Here is a 25,264-nt window from a genome sequence, read left to right on the forward strand (position 1 = left end):
GTATATCGCACTGCACTCTGATGTCGTCTGAGTGCAATTCCATGTTTCACTCGCACTCATAGACTTGTATGGGTGCAAGTTAGCTGAGACTCACAATCAAGCATGCTGTGATTTTTTTTTCCTCAGTCCGATTAGGGCTGAGGAAAAACTCGCACATCTGAGCTGTCTGTTTGGTTAACATTAGGCCTAGTGCAATGCGAGATTTTCTCACATTGCACTCATGCCAGTCAAACACCAGTGTAACACTGAACTTATTCTTACTTATATATAGTTTTAAGACATCAGTAGCACCAGACAAAACTATATGATTATTATCAGATCTATCTGGCTTTCATCATGGTGTTACTGTATAGGACAAAATTGCGAGTATTATATTTTTGGATTGATAGTGTTTCTCAGCAAAGCTTTATTTGTGTAGGAAGTGATTGTTAGAGCTTGAGGAATGAGAAATATTTGGTGGATACTGCGGACATCACAGTTTATATAACAAGGTTACATTGTTCATGTCTTCAATGTTGACCTAGTAACATTCTTCATCGGGTTTCCTAAAATTTGCAGAGCTGTTTTCTCTGAAATGGGTTTATTATTCTGCTTATTTTGTAGAAATCTATTGTATTGTAGTTCTGGAGTGACCAGTTTTTGGCACAGCAACTCATCATCCTTAGATAGTCCAGCCTTCAGGTTGTAACCAAGGATTCTGGCATTCCCAGATTGATATGGCATCATTGACTTGTCTTTTATTTTTTGAGGGTGTACCTCGTCCTCCAGACATTTCTCAGACATTACAGTCCTCATTCTCTGGAGCTCTTTAACCTCACGTTCCATACGTTCCATTCCAAATGTCTGTACACGTTTCCAGAAAGAGCTATTAAAGTAGACATACATCTCCCAGTCCAAACTATTCCATGATTTTATCTTTTCTTGAGTTTCCAGACTTACCGTTTTCTTAGTACTGTTGCTTCTACTATTGAGAGGGAAAGACAGGACATCGTGGAAAGACCAGCAGAGAGCGTCCTTCAGGAGAATAAGAGACTCATCATAATATTCTGTGATCAGCACCAGATCAAATATGTTATCCATAGCGTGCCATGCTAATACTGACTGCTCAGTGGAACCATTAGGCTCAAACCCTAGATCAAACGTTATCCAATTCTTACCAAGATAACCAAATCCATCTGTACCTTTGTAATAAATTATTGAATTTTTTAAAAAATCTTCCAAATTTTTTGCCATTTTGAAGGGTCCATTGTTCTTGTTGTAGGAAAAAGATGATTCCATCCGAGAGATTGGGTTTCGCAGGATGGTGAAGTAGAACGTGTCCTCTGGCATTACTTTTTCAACCTGTTGAAAATTAATTAATTAGGTAACTAATCCATTATAAAAACTTAATTTCAATAAAATCTAAATTATAATTAGGCTAAATTTGTGGCAGCACGCTGACTTAGTGCTTAGCGCAGTAGGCTTCCAGAACTAGGTTGAAATCCACCACGCACAACATCTGCAAGGAGTTTCTAGTTCTCCCCGTGTTTGCATGGATTTCCTTGCACACTTTCAAGACATACTGAGAGAGGGAATTTAGATTGTGAGGTTCAATGGAGACAGTGATGCTGATCAGATCTGTAAAGAGCTGTGAAAAATAATGGAACTATATAAGCAAGTAAAATAAGTAAATCTGGAGCAAGAGAGTAAAATGATAATATTTATATATTCACTTATATAGCACTATTAATTACATAGTGCTTACATACATCAGAAACGCCATTGGGGCTCACAATCTAAATTCCCTATCAGTATGTCTTTAGAATGTGGGGGAAAACAGAGAACCTGGAGGAATACCACACAAACATGAGGAGAACAGACAAACTTCTTGCAGATGTCGTCCTCGGTGGGATTTGAACCCAGGACCCAGGGCTGCCACTAGGAATTTCAGGGCCTCTGACTGGCATAATTTTGGGGCACCCATGAGACTCCACCCCAGCTCCGCCTCCATCCCTGCTCCGCCTCCACTCCTCACACCTACCACAGTCCTACCGCCAATCTTGGAAAAACTCCACTTGTGCACCACATCCTCACCAATTGCACATTAAAGCTATGACCCCACATGCCACAAACCTTCAAATACACATACAAGATGATCGAAATGTAGCTTATTCGACAATACTACATTTATGAATACCATACTTGGTGAGTACGGAGTACTGAGTTGAGGCTTGTGCCTTCTTGCACATTAAGGCAGCGCTAGCGGAAGTGAGTAGCAGAACTGAAATAATTAATTTATGAGATAGGCTTATCCCTATGCACTATGTAACATGTAATGGTAGTCGGTTCAATTATTCTAATGCAATAGGAGTAACATCTGAATATATTTTAATATGTACTAACAGTTAGGGTTAGTCACAAATTTCGTTCTCATGTTCGGCAAAATCATCAACATTATCATTTGCCTCTCCTAGTCCCAACCCAGCTGCTAGTCCTACTGACTCGACCTCAGTTCGAGTTGCAGATGTTTTGTTTCCAGATCCGATAGTTGCACAGCCGTGTTCTCCGTCTGCGGGCCGCAGATCTTCATGTGGCAATTTCTCGCGGGATGTTGATGGAGAGGAAACATCTTCCGGTTCAGCAGATGTATTAGGCTTAGAAACATCACTTTGTTTAAATAATTTGGCAATTACATTTTTGCTCTTCTGTTTTATATTCCCGTTTCTCCCTCTGTTTCTTTTCACGTTGCATTTGAGAACCAGACTTGTATCGATTCATTATGTTCTATTTGGATCTGTTTGCAAATAATGATAACTTTATTATTCACACGTAGGGATAAGTAATGCACCCCGTAGTCCTCCATATAGTATAATGCACCACTATATAGAATAATGCATCCCATATTCCTCCATATAGTATAATGCAGCCCCCATAGTCCCCCATATAGTATAATGCAGCCCCCATAGTCCCCCATATAGTATAATGCACCCCCATATAGTATGATGCACTAGGATAGTCCCCCATATGGTATAATGCACTCGCATAGTCCCCCATATAGTATAATGCACCTCCTTACTAGTCCTCCATATAGTAGAATGCACCCCATATAGTATAATGCTCCCCAACAGTCCTCTATATTATACTCCAGCCTCATACATAGCACTCTATACAGTATAATGAAGCCTTATATTGCCCTAGTTCCCCTTAGGCCACCATGCACTCATTGAATAAAACAATAAACAAGTTACTCACCTCACGGCACGGTAAGATTCCTCCAAATGGCTCCGGTCCCTGCTGTGTGAGCCTCCTGCCTGCAGCGTGGTGACGTCACTATGCTGAGCTGCCACAGCGCAGGAGATGCAGCCAGGAGAATGAGTCCGTGCCGGATAGTGTCGCGCTTACTCATCCTCATTGCGGGGAGGGGAGGGTCAGCCGCAGTCACAACGTAGGGGACGGCGGGTCCGTGTACGGGCCCTGGGCCCTGTCGCACTGAGTGGCGCAGGCAACGCCCTGCTGCGACCACGGTAGTTACGCAGCGCCCCTGGTTTGTAAGCCAATAAATGAAGTGTGAAGGGGGCCCCATTCTGTTGCGGCCCTGGACTAGAGTCCTGTTTGTCCCCCCCTGGTGGCAGCCCTGCAGGACCTCAGCACCACAAGATGGCAGTGCTAACCACTGAGCCACTCTACCGCCCAATGATAGTAAATCCGCAGTATTTTACAATGCCAATACTTTGGATGAAATCTTATGAATTCTCTTCCATACAATGTGAGAAAAATGCTCAGTGCAACTTGATCTGCTGTGGATTGAAATTGTACAGAATAGCTTAATGTATACTGTCACTCATCACTGCATGTTTATTTTCATTTTTTTGTGATGCAAGGGATGAAAATTTAATCTATTACACTGCATTTCCATAATAAAATTTGCTCAATTTTCTGTGGATTTTGCAACTGTGCAATTTAGAAAACTCACAAATTCTCTGTGTTGTGATTAGTGATGGTCGAATAGTAACTACAGTGGAGCCTTGGTTTACGAGAACAATCCGTTCTGGGAATGTGCTTGTAAACCAAGTTACTCGTCTAGCAAAGCAAAATTTTCCATAGGAAGTAATGCAAGCTCAGACAATTAGTTCCACAACTTGTTCAATGTCCCATCCTGGTCCCCTATTGTGCCATTCCACACACGCACAAACACACACAAACATGCACAAACACACATATTATGCTCACTTTACCTCCCGTTCCCTCACTGGCCTCCTGGTTCTTGTAGTCCGCCGGTACAGGATATGCATCGGGTAACCATCGCGACTGTTGCCGAAGCTTCCGCTGCCAGCGCGCTGCCTTTGAGTAGCAACTGACAGCGGAAGTTTCTCCACCGTCGTAATGGTTACCTGATACACATCCTGCACTGGCAAACTACAAGAACCAGGAGGCCGGCGAGAGAATGAAAGGTAAGGTGATCCTAATATGTGTGTGTGCATGTGTGTTTGTGTGTGTTTGTGTCGACTGCAAGAGCGGGTCAGAGCGCGATGAAAGTACAGAACCGGAAGTGTGTGCGGCGAGTATTTGTTCATACAGCAAAGCTTGCTCGTAAACTGAGTTACAAATTTACATCAAGCTTTGCTCGTATAGCGAAATGCTCGCACACCAAGTTACATGTAAACCGAGGTTTCACTGTATTTGTGTTCAGATTATTTGTAATAAATCCCAAAGTACTATTCTGTTATTCGTCACTAATAATGATCCCAATGCAAGTCTATGGGGAACCGGAACATTTTTCTTGTCATGAAAAACACTGGAATAGTACTTGATATTCAGCAAGCATTTTCCGAACGCGAATAGTTACTATTCGCCCATCTCTAGTTGTGATTACATAGTTACATAATTATTAGTTGAATACAGACAAATGTTCAAGTTCACCTGAGGGATGGGAAAGGACAAAGGCAAAGATAAGATGCACAACCACAATGCATATTCCATTCCACCCAAAAACCACTAATGTTTCCCTCAGGATCCCAACTGTCCATTCACTTGAAAAAACATTCTGGAAAGAACTATTGGACATTTACATAAGGAAAAAAAAATATATATCTGTTTACCGTGTTAGCCAGTAGATAAAAAAATATTAAAATTTGAAAGTGCTCAGTGGTTGATACCTTCTAATGAATACCTGAAAAGATGGTAATAATAGCAAGCTTTCTCGACTACTCAGGTCTCTCCATCAGGCTCAGTATAACACAAAATCTGAAGAGTGATATTATATTTATACACAACACAACATAGAATAGTGCAGTAAATAAGACAAGTGACGTGAAGCAGAACCATCAGTATCTCCTGGATCCGTGCTTTCCTTAACCAAGATTCAGCAAAAACATTAGTGCATGCCCTCATCATCTCCCGCCTCGACTACTGTAACCTCCTGCTCTCTGGCCTCCCTTCCAGCACTCTTGCACCCCTCCAATCTATCCTAAACTCTGCAGCCCGCTTAATCCACCTCTCCCCTCACTATTCCCCAGCCTCGCCACTCTGCCAAGCCCTTCACTGACTTCCCATCGCCCAACGACTCCAGTTCAAAACATTAACCATGACATACAAAGCCATCCACAACCTGTCTCCTCCTTACATCTGTGACCTAGTCTCCCGGTACCTACCCGCACGCAACCTCAGATCCTCACAAGATCTCCTTCTCTACTCCTCTCTTATCTCCTCTTCCCACAATCACGTACAAGATTTCTCCCGTGCCTCCCCCCATAATCTGGAATGCTCTAACACAGCATATCAGACTCTCCCCTACCGTGGCAAGCTTCAAGAGGAACCTCAAGACCCATCTCTTCAAACAAGCCTACAACCTACAATAACCCTCAGTCCAGAACACCACTGCGCAACCAGCTCTGTCCTTACCTATTGTACCATCACCCTGTAATGCTGCCACCAGAGGGAGCCAGAGCTCTGTAGCATAATACACTACACAGAGCAATGAGAACCAGGAAGTGAATTCACAGCGTTCTCATGCATTACCTCAAAGCACAGCTGAGAAGCAGAGCTGCAGAGCATGCAAGGAATAGTCACACAGGCTGGGTCAAACACCGTACGGGCAGAAGCAGGACCGAAGGAATGAGCAAAAGCGGAGTCAAAGTCAGGCCAAGGTCAGTACCGGAGGAAGCAACCGAGTGGGGAAATAGGAGAGGGGACAGAGGACAGGAGGGACGACCAGGGGATGGAACACAGACAAGAGCACGGGGGCACAGGAACAGACAGATCAGAATATCACTCACAGGACCAGCAATCACAGGCAAAGCAGTGCTAAGCTTATAGTCGGCACTGGTTCACTGGAAATGCCAGCTTTTAAGGCATCCAGGGTCTGGAAGTGAGGCTCGAGAGAAGGCTCCGCCCCCTAGTCATGTGGACAGGGAGGTGAACCATGACACACCCATTCCCTATAGACTGTGAGCCCTCGTGGGCAGGGTCCTCTCTCCTCCTATACCAGTCTGTTATGTACTGTTAATGATTGTTGTATGTATACCTTCTTTCACTGTAAAGAGCCATGGAATAAATGGTGCTATAAAAATAAATAATAATAATAATAATAATATGGGAAGGGGACAAACAGTTGTGGCAGTAATTACTGGAGCAGTTCATAGGTAAGAAGTGTGAAAGTTTTATTTAAGCATTTAAGTCTTCTTGGAAACCCAGGGTCACTGTTCCATAAATTGATTCTTATGGTAAAGGAACCCTGTCTCCTCTGGAGATTGAACTTTTGTCCTCCTGACTGAGGAAGTGTCCTCTTGTTTTTTAAGGGAATTTTACATGAAACACTTTTGACCACACATTTTGGGTCACTATGTACTAGTACAAGGTAATCAAGCTCTCTCTTATTCATCAGTTCTCAATACTAAATGAATGTATTTATTTTAATATTTTCTTATAGATAAGATCCCCCATGCCTTTTATCAGTTTTGTGTCTGTTCTATAAACATTTTCTTACTCCAAAGAATTCTTTCTATAAACTTGAGCCCATAACTGAACAGCATATTTTAGATGTAATTGCCCTAACACATTGTATAGTAGTAATATTACATCCATATCCCGCAACTTTAAACCTCATTTAATAGTTGACAATATACTGCTGGCTTTAGAAGCCGCTTATTGACATTACATGCTGTTATTTACTCTATGATCCACAAGTACCTCCAGATCCTTCAGGGACAGCCCATATGATGATGTCATGCCTTTGGAAGCATCTGATAGGTTTATTGGTAACATCTGATTTAATTAAAGCTACACCTGTGGCTGTATCTTAATGCACACCTAAAACACACTGCTTCTTTGTGTAACATCATGGGAAAATCAAAAGAAATCAGCCAAAATCTCAGGGAGAGAATTGTGGACTTGCACAAGTCTGGTTCATCCTTGGGTGCAATTTCCAGATACCTGAAGGTGCCTTGTTCAGCTGTACAAACAATTATACGCAAATACAAACAAGATGGGAATGTCCCGCTATCATACCGCTAGGAAGGAAGGAAATGGGTTCTGTGTACCAGAGATGAATGTGCTTTGGTCAGACATGTGCATATTAACCCAAGAACAAAAGCAAGAGACCTTGAGAAGATGCTGGTGGAAGCTAGTAAGATTGTGTGATTATCCACAGTGAGATGAGTACTGTATCAATATGGGCTGAATGGCCACTCTGCTAGTAAGAAGTCATTGCTCCAAAAGAAACATAAAAAAAGACAGATTAATGTTTGAAAATGCAAAAAATTACAAAAAAAAGAGTTTGCACTCTGGAATGCTAAAGCATGAGAACCATGAATGTAATGCGGGCGTCACACGATACGATCTATCGTGCGATCGCACGAGCGATCGTACCCGCCTCCGTTGTTTGTGCATCACGGGCAATTAGCTGCCCGTGGCGTACAAAGTCGTTAAACCCCCGTCACACGCACTTACCTGCTGAGCGACGTCGCTGTGGGCGGCGAACAACCACTTCCTGAAGGGGGTGGGAAGTTCGGCGTCACAGCGACGTCACACAGCGGCCGGCCAATAGAAGCGGAGGGGCGGAGATGAGCGGGACGTAAAAATCCAGCCCACCTCCTTCCTTCTGCATAGCCGGAGGGACACAGGTAGCTGTGTTCATCATTCCCGGGATGTCACACGGAGCGATGTGTGCTACCCTGGGTATGATGAACAACTGGCGCAGAGAAGAAGAAACGACTTTTTGAAAATGAGCGACGTGTCAACGAGCAATGATAAGGTGAGTATTTTTGCTCGTTCACCATCGCTTGTAGCTGTCACACGCTACGATATATCAAACGATGTCGGCTGTGCGTCACTTACGATGTGACCCCGCCGACATATCGCACGATATATCGTCTCATGTGACGCCCACATAAGAATATAGACATGCATTACTGCTAATAAAAATCTAGGAAAAATTGAGATATTTAGCATATAAAAATGATCATTTTTATACCTGCCCAGTCGCTACGTCCCATTGGTATGCTAAATATTTTAATTTTTACTAGATTTTCTTTAGCACTAATGCATGCCTGTATTCTTACATTCATGGTTATCATGCTTTAGCATTCCAGAGTGCAAACTGTCATTTTTTTGTAATTTTATGTCATGTTCAGTTATGCACCTGTTCACATTGCAGTTTTGGGAGTGCTGTCAGGCTTTTGTCTAGATTAATGTTTGCAAATACACTCAGGAACACAGACCTTATGTTTTGGAAACATGTCCTGTGATGTGAGAAAACTAAAATTGAACTGTTTGACCATAATGACTATTGTTAAGTTTGGAGGAAAAAGGAGATGCTTTGAAGCCTAAGAACACTATCCCAACTGTGAAACACGGGGGTGGCAGCATCATGTTGTGGGGTTGTTTTGCTGAAGGAGGACTGGTGCACTTCACAAAATAGATGGCATCATGAGGAAAGAGGATTATATGGCAATGCTGAAGTAACATCTCAAGACATCAGCCAGGAACTTAAAACTTAGGCGGAAATGGTCTTCCAAATGGACAATGTCTCGAAACATACTGCCTAACTGGTTACAAAGAGGCTTAAGGATAACAAAGTCAATATTTTGGAGTGGCCATCAGAAAGCCCTGATCTCATTACTATTGAAAATGTACAGGCAAAGGTGAAAAGGAAGATGCGAGCAAGGCGACCTAAAAACATGGCTCAGTTACACCAGTTCTGTCAGGAGGAATGGGCCCAAATTGCCACCAGCTATTATGAGAACGTTGTGGAAAGATATCGAAAATGTTTCACCCAAGGCATACATTTTAAGGGCAATGGTACCAAATACTAATGAAATGTATATAAACTTTTGACTTTGCAGAAAGTAATAAAAATGCTTTAAAACATTCTCTCTCTCATTATTCTGGCATTTGGCAAATATAAATAATTTTGGTAATCCTAGGAATTTTATCAAAAAGCAGAAAGCAGTAAAGTAATTAACACATCACTGGAATAAGTGTCTCTGCTCCCCTATTTCATGATTTGCACAGCTGCAATAGCAGAAAGATGGTGATAGATTCTCTTTCCTGAAATTTGCTTTGTTAGAAACCAAAGCCAAAAGTTGAAATATTAAATGAAGTCTAGAAGTTCCCTTAAATTACTATTCAATCAATCAAAACTCACCTCTGAAATTTTGAAGCGCATATGATGACACATAATATTAAATATCTTTTTTGTTTCTTCAGAGAACCCATTGACATAAGAAGCTTTGAAAAAACTGGGATATGAGTAGTGAGCACCGCGAACAGGGAAGGCAAAGGTTAAGTTGTGAAATTCTCCATAGCGGAACAGAATGTTCATGATTGAGCTGCTCGCTGTCTTGTGAGTTTTTAGGAAGAAGATGTTGTTCTTGGGTTGACAAGATTTTGTGTCCTGTTCACTCTTGATAGCAGATTCTTTAGTAAAATCTGTGTCGCTTCTTATTATTGACTTTAAATTCCTTAATATTTCTTTCCATCTCGGCCATTTTAACCTCTCAGACATGTATGAACCACTAGCAATTATTGTATAGAGTAGTAGTTATCAAAAAACCACTATTAAATCTACTCTTATAAAATCGTTTATTATATTTAATTAAAACAGAACAAAAAAATTGTTCTTCTAATAAATATTACGAAACATAGAAAACATATATCAAGTGCAAGTGTCAGACAAACAGTGCCCTCGCCTGGGAACCGCCCCAGACAGTGTTAATGAACAAGTGAAGTGGGGGCGTTGATTCGTCACTGTCAGAGTGATACTGCTTGATATATGCTGTGACTACCCCTCATAGGTTAGATTTCTTCACTAAGTAGAGCCTGAGATAACGCTGTAGGTGTATGTCAGTCTCACCGTCCTTGCTCATCTCCAGCGGGGGCTACCACCACCAAAAAATCGTGATAAAAAGTGTAGTACAAATATACAGAACCATAGACAACAGAGACAATAGGCGTTAGATGTCCAGGGTTCTTCTATTACATAGGTTTCCCTAGTTTGGAAGTACTGGAAGGTTAGGTTAGAGCTTAGAGTACCACTTAGCTTGTGGATCTCCTAGCTCGCCCGACGCGTTTCACCCCCCTAACGCAGTATGGGGGATCATCAGGGGATATAGAGGAATCACTTCTTGGAAAGAATGACACCTGAAATAGATGATGCGTAAATAAACAAAAGTATGAATATAATTTCTGGACTGCATTCATTATGAGGCCAGAGCCCTCGGAACAACTTACAAGATAGTTGATCCCTGTGATTAAGTACTTGAGTTCTTGTAGGGTGACTATCTCCAATCTAGATAGTGATCACAGTTTCCCATCAAATTAGTACCTGTATGTCAAAAGGACAAATGAATACCCATTGTGTAATGATAGATCATATCTCATACGACATATAGTGTTATAGAGAGTCTCATTAGTGTGAGGCTATCCATCTGTTACCTTGACTCTCCGTAGTTGAATGTTCAAGCATAACGGGTATGTCTATTGTAGCCGGGAAGTTGAATCCATTGTTCGAGTTTTTGCACTATGTGTCTGGGTCAAAAACAGGTCCTATGAACAATATATGGTAGGTATGAGCCTATATCCCATCTCCCAGATTATACTATATTATGGGTAACAGTTACCTTCTGATAACCTGACAGATCCACCTATATGGTTTGGAAAGATATAGTTCCTCAGGGTATGGCTGACCACTGGTTTTTTGCCTATAGGAGAAGTATAATCTTACGTTAGATGTCCTCTTAAATCTCAAGTCAAACATCTCAGTACACAACCAAATTTGAGGCTTTTTACCTGTAGATAGCAAATCATATAAAGATGTATGACAAGCAGGTGTCCCTAGTTGCCTGCCTTCAATGACATGTGCAGGGTTTAATCCTTTCTCCTGTAACCAATTATTATACCATACAGTTAGGTTCACTGAGTAATGCTCAGTACATGCACAGGTTTTTAATATACACTGATATATATGGGGTAATTGATCTACCTGTGAGGAGGCGGAGAGGGCAGGTCTGTCATGGGACTTATGGCTATATGTAGACTTCAGGTGTATATTCCCTGTAACAGAAAAAAGTGACCTGTATTCATGTATCATATTTTTAGATTCCATATATATAGCCACAGGGGGCTCAGTGTATGATCCTGTAACCATTAGTATATTATATAGTTAGGCTCATATAATAATTAATATATGCATTAGAGTAGCTATAGGCCTTCTATAGTGATACATATGGAATAATCATTATACCTGTACGGGAGCGACAAACGGAGGCCTATGTAGGAGCTGTGATGCCTTGCAGACTCCAGGTATATACTCCCTAGAAACACAGACGAGTGTCCTGTATTAATACACTAAATTTTTCACAAAATCCCATGCGCACTGCCACAGAAGGGGGGCATGATATAGATATCACATTAAGGGCTTAAGGTAAGTTTGGACCAGGTATGTAATCATCCTGCCCCCTACACTCTAACAACAAGTGTAGTGTCTATACTCAGAATGATTCCTGATGGTTGGCAGGGTGGTTGGCGTTATATATGCTACTATCTAGGAGGTCAAATCACTTACCCTGCTGTGAGCTCAACCAGCAAAGACTGTCAGTCCCGAGTGGAGCACTCTATACACGCTGGGAGCCCACGGTCCACGGACGTCAGGGGAGGATGCCAGGGGAGGATGCCAGGGGAGCCACCTTGTCTGCTAGTTCCTGTGCTATCCGTCCCTCCGGATGAGGTATTTAAGCCTTCTCCGGGCAGGATTGAAAATCCCGCCCGTAAACCGGAAGTGCCCCGTTGGCCGGATGTGACGTATCGCTATGTGTCACATGCATCGTTGGCCGGATGTGACACTGTACGTCACATGCTTAGCAGGTCAGGTGACTGACCATGGGCGGTACTAAGGGATGTGATTGATCACATACTTGGAGTGCATAGCGATAGGTATATCACTGCACGTCACATACTGCATAGGTCAGGTGACTAGCCGTGGGCAGGTACTATAGAAAGTGATAGATCGCACATTTGGAGCGCATAGTGATAGGTATATCCCTATGCGTCACATACTAAGCAGGTCAGATGACTTGCCAGGGACGGTACTAGGGGTGTACTAGATCGACACTGGAGCACACAGCATTCCCAGTGTAGGCGGGGTCAAATATGGAGCGCAAGCTTGCGTTCCATACGGACACATGATCATTGATGTCACAGAGTGGTTAAAGCAGCGTTGTATCAGCCAGGCGCACCTTATTGGCACGTCAGTGTCATATTATGTGTGTCATAGTGAAGTGCACAGGGGGGACTATGGTTTACGATTTTAGTAGCCATCCAAGTTTTAGATCTGAAAGTGAGATAATGATCAATTATTTGCTATCACTAAATACACAAGGAAATCTCCATTAAAGATGGGAATGTAGTAGTAAGTCGTATAAGTGGGATGTCCCGTGAATACTGCAGTCTCATGTTAAATGTTGAAAAGTGCATGGTATACAATGACCATACGCGGGGTATATAACATAAAAACAAAACCTATCCTGTCAGTTTAAGAACTTTGTGGTCAGAATCGCTATATGAAGCTATGAAAGCTGATCATCTCATTAAGGCCATTTGGGGAGACTGTATCCAGCAGAAAAGTCCATCTGGCTTCCCGCTGTAGGATTTTTCTATCCCAGTCTCCCTTACGTGGGGGTTTGGGAATAGCCTCTATAACCTGAAAGGATATACTCCTCAGGTCTCCTCCGTGAAAGAGGTTGACATGTCTGGCTATAGCTGTGTCTCTTTTATGTGTGATGTCCCCTATGTGTTCCCCAATTCTTGACCGTAATTGTCTCTTGGTTTTGCCCACATATCCACGTGGACAGGAGCAGGTGCACAGGTATACCACGCCTTCCGTTCTACAGTTCGCAAAGTCCCTGATTTTAAATGTTCTCTTAGTTTTTTGATTACAGAAGGTCTTATTTTGACTGATATAGGGACAGTAGGTGCATCTGCCGCACCTAAAAGTCCCTATGGGTTTCCTATCCAGCCATGTACCTGTCCCTTTCTGTGGTGTGAAGTGGCTGTGGGTAATATAGTCCCTAATGGACTTCCCTCTTCTAAAGGTGACATTTGCGTTGGAGGAAATAGAGTCGCATATATCTGGGTCAGCTTTCAAGATAGGCCAATGTCTTCTCAGGATTTCCATCATCCTCATGTTCTGGTCGTCGTATGTCGCAATGAGCCTAATGATGTCATTCTTGTTCTCGTTCTTTTTAGACATTAGTAGGTCTTTTCTATTCCTGTCTTTGGCATGTCGATAAGATTGTTCCACAATAGGGTCAGGATAGCCCCTACTGTGGAACCTCCCCTTCATATCCACCGCCTGTAGCTCGAATTCTCTCAAGGATGAGCAGTTGCGCCTAAGGCGCAAGAATTGTCCTTTAGGGATGCCTCTTTTTAGGGGTGTGGGATGATGACTCTCCCATCTAAGAAGACTGTTAGTGGCTGTAGGTTTTCTAAAAATAGAGGTGGATAGTGTTCCATCCCTATTCTTAAATATTTTAACATCCAGAAATGCCAATGATTCACCTCCAATGTCGTGGGTGAATTTTAGTCCTAGGTCATTAGTGTTCAGTTTTTCCATGAACTGGAGGAACAAGGAAGTCCCCCCTGTCCACAAGACGAGGATGTCGTCAATGTACCGACCCCACATATGAATATGAGGACAGAACGTAGTGTCCTCTTCCCTAAACACAAGCGTGTCCTCCCACCAGCCGAGGAATATGTTAGCATAAGTGGGGGCACACGGTCTCCCCATTGCCGTGCCCCTCAGCTGGTGGTAGAACTTCCCCCCAAAGAGGAAATAGTTGTGTGTCAATACAAATGTAAGCATCTCGATCACAAAGTCATTATGTGCGACATATTGATTCCCTCTTGTGGATAGGTAATATCGTACCGCCTCCAACCCTTTTGCATGTGGGATGCTGCTATACAGCTGTTCCACATCTATCGAGACTAATATGGTTTCAGAGTCCAAGACGATTCCATCTAGTTTGGATATTAAATCGTTCGTGTCTCTGACATAGGACGGTAAACTGATGACAAATGGGCGAAGGATTTTATCCAAATAGACACTAGAATTCTGGCTTAGGGCATCTATCCCTGACACAATCGGGCGCCCCTTTAGTGGGGATAGGCCCTTATGAATTTTTGGGGTGGCATAGAACGTAGCTATTACTGGGTGTTTAGGGAGAAGGAAATCCAATTCCTTATCAGATATAAGTTTAAGGTCTGAGGCTCTATCAAGAGTATCTTTTAACAGGCCTGTATATTCATCTGTGGGATCTTTTGTTAAAATTTCATAGGTCGTTACATCCGATAAAATTTTTTTGCACATGATCGGGTAGTTTATCGTATCCATCACCACAATATTTCCGCCTTTATCTGACGGTTTGATGGTCAAATTCGTGTTTTTTTCCAAATCCCTTAGTGCTCCCCATTCTTCCATTGTTAGATTAGGTTTAGTGGATCGTATTCTCGGTTGGATGGCACATAGATCTTGCGAGACTAATTTGGAAAAGATGTCCAAACTGCTACAGTCAGTGGCCGGGGGCATTTTAGTGCTTTTGATTTTCAAATTAGTGAAAGGGCCCTTTCCTGTATGATTCCCATTATCATTGGATAGATCTGCCAGCAGTCTGACATCCTCCAACATCTCCATTTCTATTCCTAGCCTTGCACATTCGGCCTTATCGTTGTGTTTGAAGAATTTCCTCCATCTAAGTTTTCTAATGAATAGTTCCACATCCTTCACCCAGTTGAAAGGATCAAACCTTGTTGTAGGAACAAATGATAGGCCATAACTAAGAACCCGTTTTTCAGTGTCTGTAAGAGTATGACAAGATAGGTTAATTACCTGGTATCCCATCGAATCCTGAGGGACTATCTTCTCCTGGGGTTTCTTGGTGTATGGTTTCGTAAATTGTATGGGTCTCTTGTCCCTAAAAAAGAGGATGATGTTGCTGGAGGGGGTAGTGATTGTGACAGTGGTAATGGTAGGGAGGGGATAGGGGCAGTTGAAGGGTTTAGTATGGCTCTCTGCCCAGATCCATGTCCCAATGGTCCATAAGATAAGGATGAGTTGGGTTGCTGTTGTTCCTGATCCCATTGTCTCGGCTGTCTATAGTTTGGTCTATTCCAGTTGTTTCTATTTCTATAGTTTCTTCTACCCCTGCTTCTACTCCTGTTAGGTTGACCCTGAGGTTCCGAATCGGAAATGTCTGATGAGGAGGGGTCAAATGACGCTCCTCTCGTCGGCACTGACAGGTTATTACTCCCTGAAAAGTCCCCCAGATCTCTAAGGAAGTGCTTGTGCTTTCTTGCCTTTAAATTTTGCTGATATTTATCCACAGCTATTTGTAATGCTATTTCTTTAGTGCAGAAGTCTGAATCACCTTGATGTTTTAGGGCTTCCTCCCTCAATGTTTGTAAATCTTTGGAGGTTTTTTCCAGGGTGATTTTTTCTTCATCCACTAGAATGGTCATCAACCTAATGGATGAGTTTGTCAGTTCTTCTTCCCACTTTTTGAGAAGGCTTTCTGTCCTGGAACGTTCCGCTGGGACTAGGTTGACCCTCAACCCTCTAGGTACAATTTTTTGTTTTATATATTGTTCAAGGGACTGCACCTCCCACCACGATTTTATGTTGAGCTTATAGGCCAACAATAGGTCTGAAAATATGTTTTTTAGGGTGTTTTTGGTGTTCCCTAGGCCCTCTGGTGTTTTTTCTGAGAAAACTTCATCAGCATCATCTAACCACTTTGTGGTATTAATGGGTCCTGACAGGAAGCCCGCCATAAATAATGTATGAACCACTAGCAATTATTGTATAGAGTAGTAGTTATCAAAAAAACACTATTAAATCTACTCTTATAAAATCGTTTATTATATTTAATTAAAACAGAACAAATAAATTGTTCTTCTAATAAAAATTACGAAACATAGAAAACATATATCAAGTGCAAGTGTCAGACAAACAAGTGCAAGTGTCAGACAAACAGTGCCCTCGCCTGGGAACCGCCCCAGACAGTAGATAGTAGCATATATAACGCCAACCACCCTGCCAACCATCAGGAATCATTCTGAGTATAGACACTACACTTGTTGTTAGAGTGTAGGGGGCAGGATGATTACATACCTGGTCCAAACTTACCTTAAGCCCTTAATGTGATATCTATATCATGCCCCCCTTCTGTGGCAGTGCGCATGGGATTTTGTGAAAAATTTAGTGTATTAATACAGGACACTTGTCTGTGTTTCTAGGGAGTATATACCTGGAGTCTGCAAGGCATCACAGCTCCTACATAGGCCTCCGTTTGTCGCTCCCGTACAGGTATAATGATTATTCCATATGTATCACTATAGAAGGCCTATAGCTACTCTAATGCATATATTAATTATTATATGAGCCTAACTATATAATATACTAATGGTTACAGGATCATACACTGAGCCCCCTGTGGCTATATATATGGAATCTAAAAATATGATACATGAATACAGGTCACTTTTTTCTGTTACAGGGAATATACACCTGAAGTCTACATATAGCCATAAGTCCCATGACAGACCTGCCCTCTCCGCCTCCTCACAGGTAGATCAATTACCCCATATATATCAGTGTATATTAAAAACCTGTGCATGTACTGAGCATTACTCAGTGAACCTAACTGTATGGTATAATAATTGGTTACAGGAGAAAGGATTAAACCCTGCACATGTCATTGAAGGCAGGCAACTAGGGACACCTGCTTGTCATACATCTTTATATGATTTGCTATCTACAGGTAAAAAGCCTCAAATTTGGTTGTGTACTGAGATGTTTGACTTGAGATTTAAGAGGACATCTAACGTAAGATTATACTTCTCCTATAGGCAAAAAACCAGTGGTCAGCCATACCCTGAGGAACTATATCTTTCCAAACCATATAGGTGGATCTGTCAGGTTATCAGAAGGTAACTGTTACCCATAATATAGTATAATCTGGGAGATGGGATATAGGCTCATACCTACCATATATTGTTCATAGGACCTGTTTTTGACCCAGACACATAGTGCAAAAACTCGAACAATGGATTCAACTTCCCGGCTACAATAGACATACCCGTTATGCTTGAACATTCAACTACGGAGAGTCAAGGTAACAGATGGATAGCCTCACACTAATGAGACTCTCTATAACACTATAAGTCGTATGAGATATGATCTATCATTACACAATGGGTATTCATTTGTCCTTTTGACATACAGGTACTAATTTGATGGGAAACTGTGATCACTATCTAGATTGGAGATAGTCACCCTACAAGAACTCAAGTACTTAATCACAGGGATCAACTATCTTGTAAGTTGTTCCGAGGGCTCTGGCCTCATAATGAATGCAGTCCAGAAATTATATTCATACTTTTGTTTATTTACGCATCATCTATTTCAGGTGTCATTCTTTCCAAGAAGTGATTCCTCTATATCCCCTGATGATCCCCCATACTGCGTTAGGGGGGTGAAACGCGTCGGGCGAGCTAGGAGATCCACAAGCTAAGTGGTACTCTAAGCTCTAACCTAACCTTCCAGTACTTCCAAACTAGGGAAACCTATGTAATAGAAGAACCCTGGACATCTAACGCCTATTGTCTCTGTTGTCTATGGTTCTGTATATTTGTACTACACTTTTTATCACGATTTTTTGGTGGTGGTAGCCCCCGCTGGAGATGAGCAAGGACGGTGAGACTGACATACACCTACAGCGTTATCTCAGGCTCTACTTAGTGAAGAAATCTAACCTATGAGGGGTAGTCACAGCATATATCAAGCAGTATCACTCTGACAGTGACGAATCAACGCCCCCACTTCACTTGTTCATTAACACTGTCTGGGGCGGTTCCCAGGCGAGGGCACTGTTTGTCTGACACTTGCACTTGATATATGTTTTCTATGTTTCGTAATATTTATTAGAAGAACAATTTATTTGTTCTGTTTTAATTAAATATAATAAACGATTTTATAACCTCTCAGACAATCGATCTTTCGTCAAATAATGCAACAGTTCAGATGCAATATCTTGTTCTCCATCTCTCAAAGTGTCACTTCTTTTGAGTCCGTAGATAAATCCATCTCTATTATTAAAATTTAACATAATTGGTGTTAAAACGCATGAGATTATTTTATAACTATGTGAGAAAAAAAAGTTTTGAGGCACATTGAGGCACATTATAAAAACGGTAGTGGTCACATACTGCACATTATACATATAATTTAGAGACACAAGGATCGATCATTTTTTAATTCAATCAATAGTGGGGTAACTCCCTATATACTTGTATAATTAGAAAAATTCATATGGAGTTTTTTTCTGCCCAATAACACCTATAGTCAGTATAGAAAGTGTTAGAGTCCCATTTATAATGCAACAAATTTTATTTTTAAATTAGGTATAAACGGAATTATAAATGACATGTAGAATATATGTGGACGTTATCATAATAAGTTACAGACAATTACAAAAATTAAAACAAGAAGAATGTGAGGACACAGAGAAAATAGCCCTGAAAAAAACAGCACCCAGGGTCTGATTAATTAAATCAAGGGTTAAAGTCTCTTAAAAATGTACTGATGGGTCACAGAGTCAGTTCAGGAAAAAATAAAATGCATGTAGTATTCACAAACGACCACAAGGTAGCAAAACAACCCATATCAAACAGCCTAGGCATATGAAACTATCATTGCTAATAGAAGCATAGCTGATGGCCATGAGAAATCATGATCAAGACTAACCCATAAAGTGCACTAGTGCCTGGATGTGTTATAATGCACCGACGCGCGTTTTGCATGTCTTCCTCGGGGGACTTTTTGAGTCATTAGACGTAAAAAACTCCATTTGAATTTTTCTAATTATACTGTACATTATAGTAATATGTCTAATTAATTTACACATTGAACTGAACATGCTATAAAAACCTGGTGCAAATATGTTCACTGCACCCCTAGATGAATTCATTGAGTTTGTACTTTGGTCACTTTTTTTGGGGAGGGTCTAAGTTTCTGCCATGTCAGGGTCTCTGTCAATGTGCCATGGCAAACCTAAACCATTCCAACTAAATCTGATCTCCAAATAATATTGCTCCTTACCTTCTTATTTTTGCATTGTGCCTTAAAAGTAGGAATTAGTGGACCAATGGAAGGTTGAGTTGGGCCGGACTTTAAAGTTCGGTTTGAGATCCATACTTGGCCCAAATTTGACTCCCGGACCTCAAACCCCATATAAGTCCATGGAGACCTGAACTTCTGTGCTGAAAATGGTTGTAGTAAGGGCTAGGTGCTGCAAAAGGAAGCAATATGAGGGCAATTGCCTTGCAAACAAATATGGATACGCTGCAATCCTAAGCTGACAGCTTTACCTCAGCCGGTTATCAAAAATATAGGGGGATAAATAATAATTTATTTAAATAAATCATTTTAAAATATGGCGTGGGCTCCGCCCTATTTTTGATAACATGCCAAGGTTACACAGACAGCTAGGCTGGTATTATCTGACTGGGAAGGCACATGGTTATTTGGCACCTCTCAACCTAAAACACGAGCCCGCAGCTGCTCAAAAATTGGTGCATCACATTAGATGTGCCAATTCTGGCGCTTTGTCCAATTCTTCCCGATTGCCCTAGTGTAGTGGCAATCGGGCTAATACTTTTAGGGTTAATATCAGCTGTGAATTGACAGCTGGTATTAAGCCCAGGGGTCAGTAATGCATAGGCATTAGTGATGGGCGAATAGCAACTATATGTGTTTGGATTATTCGTAAATAATCCAGTATTCATCACGAATAGTTACCCTGATGCAAGACAATGGGGATCCTGAGCATTTTTCTTGTCATGATAAATAATGGAATAGTACTCATTATTCAGTAAGCATTTTCCAAACAAATAGTTATTATTCGCCTGTCACTAATAGGTGTCTATCTGACACCATATTACTAATCCAACAAGTATAGAGTTAAAAACACACACAGGGAAAAATAGTTTATTTGAATAAACGCTTCTCCCACACTCCATTCACCAATTTATTGAATTAAAAAATCCTGGAAGGTCCAATGTATTTAAGTGGAAAGAACATCATTTCACCATAAAGCAGCTACGACCAGGTGCTCCCTGTAAGATTGTAGACAGAGGAGTGAAAAGAATTATCAGAAGAGTTTTCCAAGAGCCAAGAACTAACTGTGCAGGGCTGCAGAAATGCCTGCAATCATCGGGTAAAATTGTTTCAAAGAAAGCAGTAAGTAATGCATTCGTCTTCCATGGTCTGTATGCACGTTCACCACGCAAGACTTCATTGCTGAACAAAAAGCACGTCTATATTATTGCATTCATGGTTTGCATGCTTTAGCATTTCGGAGTGCAAATGTCATTTTTTTGTTATTATATGCCATGTTCAGTTTTGCACCTGTTCAGACTGCATTTCAGCCTTTTTTGCCTAGATTATGGAGTCATGCCCCCTGACTATGCACCCCTCACCCATTGGCCACAGGTGATTTTTCTTCTTCAGTAGCAGGCTACTACATGCATATTTAGTTATTTACAACCAATAAATGGCCAAAATCATATAGTAGCTAACAAATACCTATAAAGAACATAGAGTAAATAGCCAAAAAATGGAAGCAAATTATATCTTTATTGAATACAAAATCAGCAAGTTAACAAAAAACAAATGGCAAACAAAAAAGGGGGTATAAGCCATGAAAATTATTTTCATCCATAAGCATTCTGAAAAGCACACTTGTATCACCAATAAATATTTAATGAAAGATATATAAATTGACCACTAGGGGTCCTCAGTGCAGAGAAATTTATTAAATATTGCACTCCCCAAAGTATTGCACGATCACAGAAACAGCCTTATAAACACTCTCAAAAAGACATGGCTAGATAAGAAGACATGGCTAGAAAAAATGGATCAGGTATATGAAACAAGCCCACCTGTGCAAATTATACAAAATAAAGGGAAAATGCAGTATATGAGCTGTAATTTAATAAAAAAACAAAACAAATGGTATAAGTAACGTTGCCCAATATTTATTGCACTGACCCAATGATTATAAATAGCAGCATGATGGACAAAAAGTGCAAAAAAATATCAGTATATATAAAATATAGCCCAATATTTATTGCACTGACCCAAAATACCTACATAGCAGCAGAAAAGTAATAGTCATTGCACTGACCCAAAACACCAAAAAGCAGCAATTTAGCAGCAACAAAGGCAAAGAAATTATTGCACTGGCCCAAACTCCCAGAAATGCAGCCACAGAAGCATGGAGAGGCAAGGGGATACAGGTGCAGCCATACAGACCAGTGTCAGGCTGCCAGAGTAAAGTGCAAGGAGCAGAGGAAGAAAATAATATACCCTAACGCGCGTTTCGCCAGGGGCTTCTTCATGAAGTACATGCACATTTACATTGAGGTTTGTAACCCAGAGAGAGGCTTCAGTTTAGTGCAGGTTCCTGGTAATGAGATATGCCTTGACGTCACTGCTGGGCAGATATTAAGTTGTCCATTTTTGTATGCTAAATATTTAAATTTTCCTAAATTTCCATAAGCAGTAATGCATATCTATATTATTTCATTCATGGTTTGCATGCTTTAGCATTTCAGAGTGCAACTGTATTTTTTTGTTATTATATGTCATGTTCAGTTTTGCATCTGTTCAGACTGCATTTTGCGAGTGCCGTCAGCCTTTTTTGTCTAGATTATGGAGTCATCAGTCATCAGCAAAAAAGGCTTTTGTGCGAAGTATTAAATAATTTCAATAGGCATGTTCAATACTTTTTCCTGTGTCATTTCTCATTATTACACATCACTAACTTTATGGACATCTATGGTTTGATGTTTTTGCCTGTGTAGATTGGATGGGTTGTTACTGAGATCTGGTGAGAATTTCATGTCAATAGCACCTTTAGGCTATGTGCGCACGTTGCGTAAATACATGCAGTTACGCTGCGCTTTGTAGCGCAGCGTAACTGCATGCGTCCTGCGTCCCCTGCACAGTCTATGGAGATTGTGCAGGGGCCGTGCGCACGTGGCGTTTTAGAGCGCAGCGCTTCGGCTTCTGCCGAAGCGCTGCATTCTAAGAAGTGACATGTCACTTCTTCCGTGCGCTTTGCCGGCAGCTCCTGCTCTGTCTATGGCAGGAGCTGCAGGCAGAGCGCATGGAATCGGCTTTTTTTTTTCACTACGGACATTTCTGCAGCGATTTAAAGCGCACATGTGCTCTTCAGATCGCTGCAGAAATATCTGCAGTGACTGTATGCAACGTGCGCCCATAGCCTTAGAAATATTTAGAAAATTGTTGATGTGTTCAATACTTACAATACTTATTTCTCTTATTTCACCCACTGTTAGTGATGGGTGGACCCGGACTGTAAAAGTCTGGATCTGCACGGTTTCAAAGTTGCCCGGGTGTTTGACCCAGATCTGGCACTCGAGAGAAAAAAAAAAAAGGCAAAATAAAGAAAATAAGAATGAAGCAAACTCTTCATACTTACCAAGGCTCCGTCGTGGCTATATGCTGCTCCTGCAGCCTCCCTGAGCCGCTCATCATTGCTCATACATATGCACTGCTTTCCCAGTTTTCCCCGCCCACCAGCGAGCCTGGCCTCTGTGATTGATTGCAGTCAGACGCGAACGAAGCCTGTGTTAGAGCGTCTGCCTGCAACCAGTCATCACTCATCACGGCTTATTAATTCTCTCCCTGGAGCTCACATTGGGCAGACATGCTCTATGGCTGCTTGCTGTGACTGAGATGTAGCAGAGCTGGAATTGCCGTGGGACCTTGTGTGGATTACGTCAGACCTGCAGGGTGTTTAGGGAGTTAATAAAGTGGTGAAAGACGGTGTTTTTTGTATTTTAATCCAAATATAAGATTTTTCGATGTCGGTGTTTATTTACTTTCACTTATAGATTACTGATGTGGTGTCTTATAGACACCTGCCATTGCTAGTTTAGGGCTTAGTAACAGCTGTGGGCTGTTATTAACCCCTTATTACCCCGATTTCCACCATACCAGGGCAATGGGAAGAGCCGGGTAAAGCGCCAGGCATGTTACATCTAATACAGAGGTTCCCAACGCCAGTCCTCAAGGCACACCAACAGTGCATGTTTTCAGGATTTCTTTAGCATTGCATGGGTGTTGGATTCAGCACCTTTGCAGGTGATTAAATTATCACCTGTGCAATACTAAGGAAATCCTGAAAACATGCACTGTTGGTGTGCCTTGAGGACTGGAGTTGGGAACCTCTGATCTAATGGATGCGACAATCATGGGTGGCTGCAGGTTGCTATTTTTAGGTTGGGGGCCAATAACCATGGACCTCCTCAGTCTGAGAATACCAACCCCAAGCTGTAGGGCTTTATCTTGGCTGGGCATTTATTTAAATAATAATAAAAATAAAAAGCTGCATGTAGTTCCTCTTATTTTGATACACAGCCAAGATAAGCGCAGGGCTGGGGCTCTAGCCTGTGGCCGTGAGCTTTATCTGTGCTGGTATCAGAATACGGGGGGACCCTATGCCAATTTTTTTTATTTATTTTTACTGTATGGGTAGAGTCACACTGAAATATGACTCACACAAGTGCAGTGAGAAAATCTCGCACTGCACTCGGCCCCATGTAAGACAATGCTGTAGCTCACATCTGTGAGTTTTTCCTCAGCCTTAATCGGACTGAGTAAAAAAAAAAAAATCGCAGCACGTCTATGGGTGCAAGAGAAACATCGGACTGCACTTGGATGTTATCCAAGTGCAGTGCGATATGCGCACAGGCTGACAATGGAGGAGGTGGGGGGATTATTCCCTCCCTCTAATCTACAGCTGTCATCCAATCGCAGGATCGGGTTACAGTCACATGACACTCGGACCACAAGCAGAGCGACAGGTTCCGTTTAAAAAGAACAAATATTTATTTTAGTATTAGACACTTTTTCTCTCACCTTTCTGACTCGCTGGTTTTCATAATTTGTAGGGCCAAAAACAATACTATTGTAATTAGCAAAATTACTCCAGAGATTTTCAAGCACTGAATGTTGCTGCAGAAAAACCTGAAAAATAAGCCAAAATATATTAATGTCCATTTTATCATACATTTATAACAAGGCTGTGTAATTTACTCTACTATATAGTGCAAATGCCAAAAAAGCTCATCCTCCTCAGCTGTGGAACCGGCTCCTCTCCGAATGAGCAGAAATTAAATTAACAATTCTCCTCTCCTCTGACATCCACAGGACTCATACTGGTAACCTCCCTTTTCACAATCAGCACCCCTGATCCAGTCCTAATGACACAATCTTACCAGCTTCCGCCAGCATTGTCACAAGGTCTTTTGCTTTTGTTCTTGGGTTGATAGGCATATGTCTGACCAAAGCATGTTCAATTCTGGTACCCAGAACTCATCTCCTTCCTGAGTGGTATGATGGCTTGAACATTCTCATCTTGTTTGTACTTGCGTATAATTGTTTGTACAGATGAATGAGGCACCTTCAGATATCTGAACATTGCACTCAAAGATTAACCAGACTTGTACACATTCACAATTCTCTTCCTGAGATCTTTGTCTTTCCCATGATGCTACACAAAGAAGCAGTGTGTTTCAGGTGTGCATTAAAATACATCCACAGGTGTGTCTCTAATTAACTTAGATGTTGCCAAAATAAACCTATCAGAAGCTTCCAAAGACATGACATCATCATATGGTTTGTGCTATATTGTATAAAGGTATAGTA

The 25,264-nt window shown here is 41.5% G+C and overlaps 1 protein-coding gene across 1 annotated transcript; it reads right to left on the minus strand.

The window, feature by feature from the left end:
- Window positions 1-501: 501 nt before the first annotated feature.
- LOC142295590 (galactose-3-O-sulfotransferase 2-like) lies at window positions 502-24,564 on the minus strand. Its single transcript, XM_075338694.1, has 4 exons — window positions 24,476-24,564; window positions 18,508-18,669; window positions 9,623-9,971; window positions 502-1,341 (listed from the first exon to the last, which is right to left on the minus strand). The coding sequence occupies exons 1-4, from the start codon at window positions 24,496-24,498 to the stop codon at window positions 502-504; spliced, it is 1,374 nt and encodes a 457-aa protein (XP_075194809.1). The 5' UTR covers window positions 24,499-24,564.
- Window positions 24,565-25,264: the final 700 nt, after the last annotated feature.

This window comes from Anomaloglossus baeobatrachus, chromosome 3 (genome assembly GCF_048569485.1).
Source record: "Anomaloglossus baeobatrachus isolate aAnoBae1 chromosome 3, aAnoBae1.hap1, whole genome shotgun sequence".
Taxonomy (NCBI): domain Eukaryota; kingdom Metazoa; phylum Chordata; class Amphibia; order Anura; family Aromobatidae; genus Anomaloglossus; species Anomaloglossus baeobatrachus.